Source organism: Porites lutea, chromosome 1 (assembly GCF_958299795.1).
Source record: "Porites lutea chromosome 1, jaPorLute2.1, whole genome shotgun sequence".
Taxonomy (NCBI): domain Eukaryota; kingdom Metazoa; phylum Cnidaria; class Anthozoa; order Scleractinia; family Poritidae; genus Porites; species Porites lutea.
In genome coordinates this window covers 43,063,708-43,077,086 of record NC_133201.1, presented here as the reverse complement: position 1 = coordinate 43,077,086, position 13,379 = coordinate 43,063,708, and the positions used below count along the sequence as shown (strand labels likewise).

General features: G+C 39.5%; 2 protein-coding genes across 2 annotated transcripts; both read right to left on the bottom strand.

The window, feature by feature from the left end:
* Positions 1–1,113: 1,113 nt before the first annotated feature.
* Positions 1,114–9,512, bottom strand: LOC140951700 (sorbitol dehydrogenase-like). The gene is made up of 9 exons (XM_073401017.1): positions 9,402–9,512; positions 9,265–9,298; positions 6,911–7,075; positions 5,915–6,074; positions 4,687–4,805; positions 4,068–4,133; positions 3,049–3,224; positions 2,420–2,541; positions 1,114–1,720 (listed from the first exon to the last, which is right to left on the bottom strand). The coding sequence occupies exons 1-9, from the start codon at positions 9,453–9,455 to the stop codon at positions 1,546–1,548; spliced, it is 1,071 nt and encodes a 356-aa protein (XP_073257118.1). The 5' UTR covers positions 9,456–9,512; the 3' UTR covers positions 1,114–1,545.
* A 1,294-nt stretch (positions 9,513–10,806) lies between these two features.
* LOC140938682 (anaphase-promoting complex subunit 4-like) lies at positions 10,807–13,283 on the bottom strand. Its single transcript, XM_073388185.1, has one exon. It carries the CDS (start codon positions 13,272–13,274, stop codon positions 10,986–10,988), a length of 2,289 nt encoding a protein of 762 aa, XP_073244286.1. The 5' UTR covers positions 13,275–13,283; the 3' UTR covers positions 10,807–10,985.
* Between the last annotated feature and the right edge of the window lie 96 nt (positions 13,284–13,379).

The window sequence follows — 13,379 nt, the reverse complement described above, 5'->3', positions numbered from 1 at the left end:
AGAATCAATTAACAATAATACAAAATTTTACAAAAAAAGGGGTGACTGTGGTCCACTCGGCCCACCCCTAAATCCACCCATGGCTCATGTTATCTCCTGCCAAGACAACCATTCATTAGGCAAAATAAACATCAGCCCATTTTTAATATACAAGGAAATGAGTTGAGTATAGCTCAGGTTAGGCACTGAAATACAACGATTAAGTTACATATAGGCACTGTTTTAAAAACGGTTATCTAGTTTTTAAATAATGTAAGAAGCAATGCAATGTAAAGTACGTTAAAAAAAAAGAAAATACTTGAATAAGCAGTTATTAGATCATAAATAAACTTGGGCCCTCTTTTCTTCCTTCTTTTATTACAAATGTAATTTATAAGACTTTTTTTTTGTATTTTAAGTAAAGGTATCCATGGGTGGATCAAGGGGTGGTCCGACTGGACCATTTCCTGCCTCCTTTTCTGTTTTTATTATTTTATTGGATTGTCTATGAAATAAATAGTATCTAAGTATATAGCTGGCAAGTGTCCTGCCCCATGCCCTTTCTGAATTTTCTGGATCCACTCCTGGTATCTATTGTGGTGGTCACAACCTCTTAGACTCACGTCATGTTAGTTTAATTCGACCCAAACATAATAATTAGTGAAACTGTAGTGGAGAATGTTTCCTATGTGATTTCCAAGCTTTGAATGTGGGAACAAGACAGGAAAGATAAACAATTTTATTTCTGAGTGCCCAGGCCAAATAAAGCTGATATTTTGTATCTCCCTCCTCCATTTCTACTGTCTGCTACTGGGTTATAATTTATTGTCCTTAACTTTTTTTTCACCGTTATTGCATTGATTGGCAAGACTTAAAAAACAAATATGTTTTAGACTTTTCGAAGACACCCATTTTTAGCATGATCCTTACTAGGTAAGCCAGTTTAAGACCAATAATTATCATTGGCTCAAAAGCCATGTTACTCTTTGTTGTTCTTAATGACGATTTCTATTCAAGAGTCATTAGTACCGGTATTCATATTTTTGATTTCTGGACTATTCATCATGGTCCTAAGAGTTTGGATAATATTCCACTGTCTAAGGCTAGCCAGATTATTCAATTTTATAGTCATATTGTTCCACAGCTTCAATATTAAACTCCATGTGAAGCTTGCTTTCTTGGCTTCTTGGCTAAAAGAATAAGGTATACGTGCACGAGTAACGCCCTTGTTTCTGCTCATGGCTTTAAGACTCCTGAAAAGTTCTCACTACATTGTGGAACTTTCTGGCTTGGAATGATCTTACCATGAAACAAAGTCACCGAATGCTTATAAATTACCAGAAAATTGTCTAGTTTAGGTTATGTCATGTCTTTTATAGCGTCTGATTTAATTCCCTGCATCACAGTATTAAATATTAGCATGATTACTCCTCCAGCACCAACTAACAGAAGAATCAAGAGCTTCTGGCAAACATAGTTATAATCTTGCCTCTGGTGTACGCATGCTTCCACTGTGTTCAATGATTATTACAGAATAACACCATTTTGCCGTAACATTCCAACACATTATAATTTCATCTGATAATCCTCATTGCAATGAATCATAACTTTGATAGCTCCTCCTGCACCGGTTCGAGAAGTTTCAAAAGCTTCAAGTGACTGCTCAAGTTTAAAGTGATGAGTGACAAGAGGTTTAACATTCACCGCTCCAGAGGCAACCAGGGCCAAAGCTTTGGGGTAACTACAACAAAGAAAGAAAGCAAAAAAAACTAGCTCTAGCAGGGCCCTTCATGTACTCAAGCTCAAAAAGAGAGCCTTCTTGCCCACTTATTATTTAAGCCTTTACTCCATGATCAGCATCGCGCAAGTTTATGCTATTACAGTAAATCCTCTGTTAAGCCCGCAGGGGACTAATTTATTTCAAGCACATTTTAGGGGGCCTAATAGGGAGGGGAGGACTTACTTGAGAGGGGGAGTTTATTCAACTTAGTGAACATGATAGGTATCAATTCTCCATAAAAACTAGACAGTAAGGTGTGAAGGCTTAGGTACATGAAGTTGGAGGTCAGGCAGCTGGTGATCAAAAACAAAACCGAGCTTCCAGCACATGATATACCAGGTCAGTCCACATAAAGTGTTACAGTTGAGATTATTAAAGTCTATCATTTAAAATCAAAGTGGGGGGGGGGGGGGGGGGAGGGGTGGGTGATAACTTTCTTTTGCTGAGAAGGGGGGCTTATTAGAGAGGGCGGCTTGATAGAGGAACAGTAAACGACCTTATCACTTTGGGTGTCAAAATTCTGGAACTGTCTACCCAAGCCTTGACTTCATTTCAGTGTGTATGTTCACTGGAGCAGAATGTGAGAGAGGTCTGCAGGATTTCAAAATTTGGGGAAGGAGAAGGACCCTGTCTTCGAATTTTCAACAGTTTCTAACTCACCAGTTCACGTATCTAAATATGCCTCTGATATCCACCTCTCTGACCAGTGCATCTACAATAGGAAACTTCACTTCAGGTTTACCCATCCCTACAACCACTAAAGTACCTCCTGATTTAGTAGCCTGAAAAAAACAATAATGTAGTGGTGAGAGCACTTGCCTCCCACCAATATAATGTGGCCCGGGCTCAAATCTAAGCGTAGATGCCATATGTGGGTTGAGAAGCAGTTTGTTTTAATGGTTCTCTCCTTTGATCCGAGAAGCTTTCTCCGCGTACTTCATGTTTCCATGCGCCTCTCCTCATAGACCAACGCTACCAAGTTCTGATTCAATCTGGAACACATGGACACAAGTTCTTAAGAAATCCTTAGGTAATGAGGTCCTTCTAAGTGTTGAATTTTGACTCTGTTCCATCCTTGCTCAAGTTATCATTTTTCTTGGGTCAATGAAAAAGCATTAACTCTAAGACCTTGAAACTATTCTAGTACTGAAGGAATGCATAAGTGCTGGGAGAACAGATCCTAGCAAGGACAAAATTTTTTAATTGCCATCTTGTGTGGACTAGGAACACCTTGAATGTTCATTTCTACATTGACCCACTTGAAGATGTTCCACTTCAATTCAACTTACATGAATTGCAGTGTGAAAGCTTGCTTCTGCCCCACTACACTCAATACTTTGATCAGCTGGTCCCATGCAGTCTTTTACTCTATTGGCCAAGTCCTTGCTGTCTTTACTTGGATCCACTTTGATAATGTAGTCAGCACCAAGCTCCTTGGCTTTATTAAGTCTCCCCTCATCAATGTCTAAAGCAATTTATTACCATAAAATCAAATACAGATATTTGGAGGCAGTGTGGTTGAGTGACCAGCGTGTATGGCCTCGCACTCTGGTGGTACCAGGTTCAAGTCCTAGGCTGTTCTGACCACTTGCTGGATTTGTTCTCAGCTGTTCTGAAATTATTCAAATCCTCACCCATGCTTGTAGATAGCCAACTGGTTGACGTTTTTTTTTTATCCTGATATTTTCTAGTTTATTGGATTATTTTTTCTAATTAATTGAGTGGAATGCTTGTAAACTAGCTGGATGAGCTAAGTGCACTTTTCACTATAAACCTTTATATTATAAAAATTGGCCAGAATATACCATTTTTGTCTCGGTGATGACGTGCTGGCATTTTCAATGTGAGATGTACAGTGTACAGGTCGGAATAAGAAAGGCATACTGTTCTCATAATACCACCTTTTTTCTAATATTTCTCCTTATGACACCTCTAAAAATTAACTATCTATTTTCATTGTCCTTATTCAATTTTTCTTGTTTTATTGGCAGAGAAGTAAAATGCATTTACATGTAATCAACTGTAGTCAGTTTGTGCCTTGTCCTGGAATAGGAGAATTGAGACTTCAACTACAACCTTGTACAAGACTACATGACTGTGTACTTGCACGAAAATGACACTTGGAATTTATAATACCTTCCACAGCAATTGGTGGGGAGGAGGTCACTTTCACAAGATCGATGTAAAATTTATGGAGGTGACATTTCTAAGAAGCTAGGGTGAAGTGGGAAGCTTTCTCAAAATAGCTGCCCCCCCCCCCAACCCCACAGGTAATAAACGACCAGCCTCTAACTTGTTATATAATTACCTGTGATCGTGACTGTAGTGGCTCCACAAGCTTTGGCAGTCATAAGGTTGACTAAACCAATGGGACCTAAAGGATTGTGAAGTTATATCAGTACAGTCAACTCTTGCCTTATGGACACTTCATTATTGTAGGCAACCTGATGATACTGTTACAATCCGTAATAGTATAACAAATAAAATATACTGCAATAATGATTTCCACTGTTTTTACTCCAATCACTTCACTCTTCACACACTTGACAGATCCGCTCTCGTTATCTCACATGCCCTAATATGGGAGAACCATATTTGGAACACAGCATGCAGCATCACACTACACCACGTCACACAATGACCGGTTACAATATACCAAAATAGTGGCAAAATCCCTTGCCTGGATAATATACGTAAATATATGTTATCTCTCTAAAATTTTGTCAGGAAATTCTGTTCTCACCCCACTATTACAGACTGTCCCTTGAGTGATTACAGACTGGCAGTAACTCACAGTCCTGAATGTATCCACAGTAACAGGAGTTAAGAATAATGAACAGTTAGTTTAAGTTAATAAATTTTGAGTACATTATATTAACCGTATGAAATGTACAGAAAAGTGTTCAGATGTCGAAAAATCCACTCACCAGCTCCACAAACCAGCACTTTACTTCCCATGGTAATTCCAGCCCTGTTACAAGCATGCACTGCAACAGAGAGGGGTTCAAGAAGAGCACCTTCCTCAAATGACACATGATTAGGAAGTCTGTAGAAGGTAAAAATGTGACACAAGTCAAGCATTGGTTAAAATAAGATTTGTAGCTAATTTTGCTGATGTTATATCGTTAAAGACAGGAAGTTGAAAAAGAAGGCCAAATTCACCTTGCAATTGGGGAGTGTCACTGGAAATAACTGTAAGGCAGAGAGAATTATTTTCATAAGCAAGGAAAGTTAGCCGCGGTAGAAGAAAAGTGGAATTGTTATAGCAGTGGGTCACTCAGAGACTCAACCTTAGGGAGTGTCCCCTACAGTGTACATGGCACAGTGCACAAATGATGTGAGATTGACTAATTTGTAAAAAGACAATGGTCAGAGAAAGATAACATTTTGGAGACCAGAGGAAAAAAAGAGAGGAATTCCGTAATGTTAATTTAATTTTTTTAATCTGAGTTTCATGAGTTATATAAATAGTGACTGTGTAGTGCTATTGACGATAAAGTGCTATTGTAACCTCACAAGTTTGAACATCGTGGTGTATATTCTCAACAATCATCAAACAGACACAGGAAGTACATCAAAATATTAATGTAATTACAGCTGTCAAATACATCTCTGGATAATTTTGGGTTTTTCTTCAACGTCAATCAAAATCTGAAGGCTTGGCACCTTATCTTAGCACACCATTTAGGAAACAGAAATTTACTTCAATGGGTTCAAAGGTTATAGTTTGTGATTTGTGATTGCTGGATTTTGATTCATTTTGAGTTTCTGTTTTTCAAGGTTCGTTGCTTTTGAACTTCAGAGTTCACGTGGTTTCAGTTTTTAGCTCTCAAGTTGTTTTACCTACTTACTGATACAAGACAAGTTTAGATTCCCAAGCTGACATTGTTCCTATAAAGCTTCCAAGTCCAGACAAAACACATATGGGAGGGTGAAAATGCATCTGTACATTTCCCGCCAACTTTGAACTTTTCAGCCACTGTTTGTTATTGCCACCTTTATTTGACAAGCAAGGATTGGATGCTATGGTAACAGTTTGATTGACGTCAAAGAAAAACCCAAAATCCTGAAATGTTTTTGACAATGCAGGTTAGGTTAGATGTGTTACCTGTAACAGCTGTACTTAAGTGATTATTATTAACTCCTGTTACGTACTTGAAACAGAAGTCTGCTGGGTGAACATAGTATCTGCAGAGAGAGCCATCGTACGGAGGAGTGGCAGCAAATTTCATGTCTGGACACAGATTGTAACGACCTTCCTTACAAACGCTGCATGTGCGACAAGAATATCCAGGTTCAATGGCAACTCTGTCACCTAGCACGAAAAAAAATATATATATATAAAAATAAAAACAAGAAGAGGTGGCAGTTTGCATGGCATGTAAACCACTGTATGCTCGATTTCTGCCACCTTCTCGAGTCCATCCTTTGAAGAGATGGCTTCGGGGGAGGAGCGCAAGCTCGTTTCCTGAAAACAGCAGATGGAAATCGAGCCTAAAGCCACTAATGCTTGCATAAAATTGACCAATTCACTGTATGCTCTCTTCTAAGAAAATTGCTGATCCAGTCTCTACAGATTAAAGCTTTTGAAATGAGTCATAGAGCTACATGTTCTTAAATCCAGCCTTACTTTTTTTTCTAAATTTCTGTATAAAGGGGTCACGGTGTCTCACCAAGTGACAGATTTTTTCCATTCAACATTCCTCAAACATAAGTCAAAACCCCCATTAAACAGAAACCCATGAAGGAATTCAGGGAAAAAACTTCTTCCTGGGATATTAGTGAGGCCCTCTTAGAGTAATTATCCTGACATGCCCTTGAAACAGTTATGCAGTCAAACCTCTGCTAATGGCCAACAGTCTACCGCTGCCACTTTTTTGTCCCGGCGGACAAAAAAGCCACACATTGACTCTTGTTTAAAACCTCTCCTCAACCGCCACCTCTTTACAATGGCCACTTTCTTCTGTCCCCAAGGTGGCCGTTGAAGAGAGTTTCAACTGTATAGGACAGATGAAATGGCAACACACAACACAAGGATGGGTTGAACTGCAACAGCGACAGACAAAGACAAGTGCAAATACAAAAGTAAAATACCAACATCTGCGAAAATTACTTCTTAATTCTCAATAAGTGTTAGAAATTATAACTTACCAACTTTCAGGTCTGTAACTCCTTCACCAACAGCAGACACTGTACCACTGGATTCATGACCAACAACCATTGGTGCCTTGAGAATAAAGTCTCCAATCCTTCCCTTCTTCCAGTAATGTACATCTGATCCACAAATTCCAACAGCATACATGGCAATTTGGACCTCTGTGAGGAAGTAATAGACACATTTAACACATTAACATAAATAAAGAAGCAAATTACATCTACTCTTATTAAAAAATAAAACGGAGAGAGAGAATTCATCATGTTTATAGTATTATACAGTTCACGGTCTCCTCGCGACCACACTCGTAAGTGACCAGCTCTAGTTACGATCACCTTTGTGAAACCCTGTTTGATTTGTGACTTAACTTGGTGATGGAAAGCTCCCATACGGGACCGTACGCTCATTATAAGTGACCATTTTTGCAGTTTTCTATTTAAAGGGAGAGTTGGTGTCGACAACATCCTGGACAAAATTCCCTAGATTCTATTCTTCAAAATTAATCATCCTTGACTAGAATAAATTCCTTGCACAAGCTCGAAATATGACGATCGGCATTGTTGTATAACGTTCGAAATATAAGGATTTGTATGGGAGAAAAAACTAATAATAATTATTATTTTTTCTGTAGCCTACAAATGTAAAAGGATTTAAATAACAATTGGCTAACCTTGCCTAAGTTGCGTGTTTTATCTTTCCTGAGTGGTTTCCAAGCCGATTTATGGTCATTTAATGAGTGTTACTGCCTGCATAGAGCTGGCCGGCTGTACCAAGCAGGGTCAGTTTATGCGTGAACTATTTCAATGTACAAATTTTCTTTGAGTCTAAAGTTGTGTATAAAAAGGCAGACCAGCCCACTTTCCGTGTGATTTTGGCTGCTCGATTTGAGATCTTGACATAGAACAATGTTTTGTCACCCACCCCAAGGGTGAGTAACTTGAACTATCTTCAACCATTTAGGTAACATGGAGTTCAAATGAAGCTTCTGTCAATGGTTCCAAACAGGACTGGTTGCAAAGATTAGCAACCTTTAATTCGTTCTTTTCACAAATGCCACTTGAAAAAAGATCACAAATGGAAAGCAGAACTATCCTCTGGGATATAGGCGGAAATGGAGGTGATTGGAGCCTTAGGAGTGAATTTATGACTGTTTTCCTTTAGCAGATCTGAATGACTGCTTTGCTCCAGAACCCAGCCTTGGGAATCTATTATAGAGAGAGCAAATGGGTTCCAATAAAACCCATTAAATGGCCATAAATCAGCTCGGAAACCACACAGGAAAGAAAAAACACACAACTGAAGCAAGGTTAGCTGATTTTTGTTTAAATCCTTTTACATTCGTAGGCTACAGAAACAATTGTTTCTTCTCCCATACAAATCCTTATATCTTGAATGTTACACAGCAGTGCCGATGGCCATATTTCAAGCTTGTGCCACCTGTGATGCCACCAATGGTCTTCCCACGAAACTACCCTATGAGAAACGAGCAGAGAAATTCCATACTGATGACACATCATCACCAACCAGATCTGAGTAGTGCTTCTGATTGGGTAAAGTAAATTTTCAGCACACCAAGCCTCTATCCACCAGATACCAGTAAATCTCTCTCCAGTGGAGAGTACAATAATTATTATTTTTCCTACTACTAATCTGCTGGATAGTAATTTATCCGGTGGATAGCACTATCCAACTACTCAGATCTGAGTAGTGCTTCTGATTGGGTGAGGTAAATTTTCAGCACACCAAGCCTCTATCCACCACATACCAGTAAATCTCTATCCGGTGGACAGTACAATTATTTTCCCTAATACTAATCTGCTGGATAGTGATTTATCCGGTGGACAGGGCTATCCAATGCTTAAACAACTGGGGCCAGAAGCAGTACCCAGATCGGGGTGGTAACATGTCATCAGTATGGAATCAGACATCATTTCGCAAGGAAACCAGTGGTGGAGTCGCCAAAAGTCAGCTGTTTTCTCACGCTAAACTTGATGTGAATCCTCACATTAGGTTGGAGAGTTCAAAAGGCTCTCTCTCCCTGGGATTTGGAGAATGAAAACTTTATTTATTGTCCTTATCCCAGCATTAAAGAACAAATTTGTTTATTCCTTGAAATCTAATTCTAGGATTCTAGTTTGGGAAATTTTTGCGTGACTCGCGTCGCGGGAGGTGAGAACATGCATAGTTTATAGCGTGTACTGAAAAAACAATCCCCTTCAGACCAAAATATATTCATTTTTGAGAGAAAAACACAGCAACAAATATGTTGTAATAATAAGAACAAAGTGCGTGAGTTTTTAACGACTGATCAAAGTAAAGAAATAGTTAAAACTTGAGTTAAAACACTCACCGCCCTTTCCAGGTCGCGGGACAGGGCGTTCTTCCTACAAAACGAATGTATTATTGGTTACTCTACCACTTAAATATGCTTAAACACATGACAAGTGCGTTAAATAGAATGCAGGAATACGCAGAATTTTATCTTACCAAGCATAAGTCGTCCACTTTACGGAGAACAGCAGAGAGGTTACTTTTCGCCATAGTTTCGACTGCTGAGAGGCGAGAGTGCTGAATGACGGCAGTCTTCAGAAAAAGACTGGGTACTACTGTTACTCGCAAGCGTGACGCAAAGTTGACGCAAAGACGCAACGATACCTGAAGGAAACAGCACCTTAACATCACGTTACCTGCTCAATGTCGATAATTTGAAAACCGCATATATATTTTTGTCACGAATCAGCCTTCCGTCCACACGAAACCAATGAATCGACTCATTCATCCGCGGCCTATTCATGATAAAAAAATATGCCGTTTAAAAAATATCCGATTTAGACACGGCTTCAGTTCTCTTTTGGGCAAACCCCTTTATTTTTGTCGTGTTAGGTAAATAATGGCAAAAGAAAGTTTTTCTATGAGGAAAGTGTTCAATCCTTAAAGGAGTTTTTGGTGCACCAAATGTCTACCGTTTCACATTTCCGTAGACCAATACGGCCACTGTGACATAATAAAACAATCTATACAGAAGTCTTTTACAGGGCCAGAGGAGGGGTGGAAACCGCAATACAGTCAACTCCCTCTTGATGGACACCTCTATTCTTCGTTTTCACTGTCACACAATAAACACGGCACATAAAAATAAATAATTGGAAACCATCCGATGGAAGAAGCCAAGAAAATATGTTATAAAAGACTAGTATATAAAGAATTAATTTTGTCCAAATCTCGGGTCTTTGTGGCTCACAGTTTGTGAGTTATTTACCAAAACATTTCACACACCTTTGTAGAGCTTCATATGGAGACGACGCCATATTGGTGGACAGTTTTGGTCCACCAATATGGCCACCGGAAATCAAAAAAAACATCTGGAGTTCACTTTTCGATGCAGATATTAAAACTTCAGAGACGTAGTTGCAATCTTTCCTTCCTCCCCCCCCCCCACCCCTGCTGCCAGAGCACCCCAGAGAGCTTACTCCAGGCTATGCCGGTCCCAAAGGCATCTGTTTTAGAGAGAGAGTTTACTGTGATTTAATGTCTCTTGAGCCATTATTAAGCTATTTAAAGGCAAGGTTTCCTAAACACTCTTAACTTAGATTAACTAACGTCCTTTTAACATGCACCAGATCTTGTCAATAAGCATCAACTACTTTGGTTTTTCCCTGTGAATTCAACCAAGGAAAAGATTCTTTCAAACCTTGTTGATACAGTCTACCCAACTCAAACCAGCTGCACATCCACAAATTTTATTCACACCCAGGATTAAGATATTCCCTGATTGTCTAATATTGTAAAAGGAAAAAGAAAGTAACCATGCGCCACCTGGCACTGCTACAGCAGAGACCCTGTTGATTTGAACAAAAACTGCACATCTTTGACATAGGTAAAAAAATACTAATTTATTAGTCATGACAATATTATTCATGCTTCATTTTTTCTAGTGATAGCAATCACTTATCAGCAAAAAAGTCAAATCTTTTGAGGCCTACTCTTAATCTTGCACTTCTATTCCAATCCAAAATATGCTTCTTTTCATTATTATTACAAGGCAATTCATATTGCATTAGTGCCAGACAGTTACTGCTCTTCAAAGGAATTGTTCAAATCTTCATTCTCAACTTCATCATCTTCTGTCTCATCATCCTCAGCAACCATATCAAAGAGTCGTACATGCCGTCGTGTTAAAGACAATACACAAGCAACCTTGCGAGTTCCACTAACAGCCAAAGACTTTGCCCTCATTGCAGTCAATTTCCGATAATGGGTAATTCTTGGTCCAACATCAATGGCTGGAGGTTCTGGCAGATCACTTAGACACATCTGTCCGAGTTGAGTGACATCAAGAAAATCCTTCTGTTCAAGCCATTGAAGAGGAACTTGGGCCAATATTGAAATGCTTTTGTCCTGCTTGTCATCATCCTCTTGTTTGTCCACCCTTTGTTTCTCAAGAAGGACTGACAAATATTCTGAGTCATAAAACATCACATCAGAAAAAGAGTATTTAACTGGTTCACAATCACAAGGAAGATGGTCAACAAAAACTCTGGTAAAAGATAACTGAGGACAATTTGGTTCAAAAGAAAGAATACACAACTTTTCATTCTCCGGAAAAACCACAAGGGAACACTTGGGTGTACCCATTGAGGAATGAGCAAAACAGAGGGAAGAAAGGTCACCCTCCATTATCTCACATAGAGAGAAAGAATTCCAAAATGAAACTGATTTGCTAACTGCAGTTATTGGACCTGCAAAGGCTTTTCTGATGTGCTCATGAAGCTGTGTAGAGAGGCTGACCAGAGATTCAGTTGCATTATCCGGAATCAGCAAAGGACTGGACTTCAAGGTGGGATGACTTTCCACAAACTTTGTCCAGTCATTGTTACCAAATGAAGGTTTTACGGATAATGGCTTTGGATCAAAATATTGACCAACTCTTTCAAGTGTAAACTTTCCTTGACTGTTGACTACAAGTTGATCTTGAATAAAACCGGACACTAACATTATGTCCTGCTGGCTCCTTTGTTTTAAGAAGTCTGGAATTTCAGCATCAGAAAGGCTCAAGATGATGTAATAAAGCCACTGAAAAAATGCTTTAAAGCTTTTCAGGTTTGATTCAATAACATGGACAAGCTCTTGGGTTTTCAACATGATTGAACCAAGGCTTTTCACAGCTGTTTGTAGATCAAACTCTGACAGACCCGGTACACCAAACTTCTCGTACCAAAGGGACATGCCATGAATTTCAGTCACATGGTACATTAGAGACTGAGTCACACACTGTAAGTGCTTTAATGCCAGAGTTTGAATGCTTGCATATGAGTTCTCAATGCTGTTCCCTAGCTTTTTTAACCCTTTCTCTGTGAGATCATGAATAAGAAAGGACTGCAGCTCCGGACTTGTAACACCACGGGTGAGTAAGGTTAGAAATTCACTGCTTACACTTGATCCAGCTGTCAGGCGTTCTGCGGCAAACTCTGTCAACTTTGTGCCCATCTCAAGGAGTATGTCTTCCCAAGCATCTGACATGGACTGCAATGTACTATCAAAATACTCCAACAAGCAAGTAACTAAGCCCATTTTCTTAGCCACAACTGCAAGTTCATTGCATCTTGCAGAAAGAAGTCCGGTATCATATAGTAACAGAGACACAGCTTTCTTATCTGATTCATACATATTTGATTTGACAATCACAGAGAGCACCTTTAGATCATTTGACACCATTGCACTGATAACTTGGGATTCACAATGAAGCTTCTGCATAGAATCTGATGTATCTACAACAACACAGAGGAAAATTCCATAAAGGAACAAATGCACTTTGCCACCGCTATCGCCAACCACCAGTACACTCAACTTCTCGGGCAAGGTCTTTAGCTTCTTTGGGTCATCTGATTCTTCTTGTGAAGCTTCCTTGGAAAACAAAGCTCCGGTAGATTTTGGCAAATGCAAAAGTGAGGGAAGATAGAGCTCTGATTTTTCTTCAAAGATGATACTGTTTAGGAACGTTTCTTCGCCTGTACTGTTCTTGGCTTCTTCCATCCACTCTGTAAAAGTTGGCGTCATTTCAATCTTGGTCTCATGAACGCACTCAGCATTTTCGATATTGAATAGTTTAACTTTACCATTGTTGAATGCCACGGCTAAAACCTTGCCATCGGGCCGCCATGCAACAGACAGCGCTCGTTCATCAGCTTCTGAGGCTGAAATTGACCACACTCTCTTCCAAGACAGCCTCTGTAACCACACTTCCCCCTCGACTGTAACAAGTGCAAGCAAATCCATTTTTGGTGACCATTTCTGACAAAGGATTTCCGCAGAACATGGCTTGTCTTCAAGTTGCCGAAATGATCCACATGATCCCGCCATTTTAGAAATTCGAAGTTCGAACGGCAAGCCGCTGACCTTATCGGTCCAGCACTGTTGGAACAAGACCAACCCGAAATCACCCGAAATTATTTTCGTTGGCTATTC

Coding starts and splice junctions, on each gene's coding strand:
- LOC140938682 (XM_073388185.1), bottom strand. CDS start 13,274: ATGGCGGGATCATGTGGATCATTTCGGCAACTTGAAGACAAGCCATGT.
- LOC140951700 (XM_073401017.1), bottom strand. CDS start 9,455: ATGGCGAAAAGTAACCTCTCTGCTGTTCTCCGTAAAGTGGACGACTTA. Junction 7,076..9,264: donor CCCGCGACCTGGAAAGGGCG/GTGAGTGTTTTA, acceptor ACTTCCTCACAG/AGGTCCAAATTGCCATGTAT. Junction 2,542..3,048: donor GCTTTCACACTGCAATTCAT/GTAAGTTGAATT, acceptor TGTTTTTTTCAG/GCTACTAAATCAGGAGGTAC.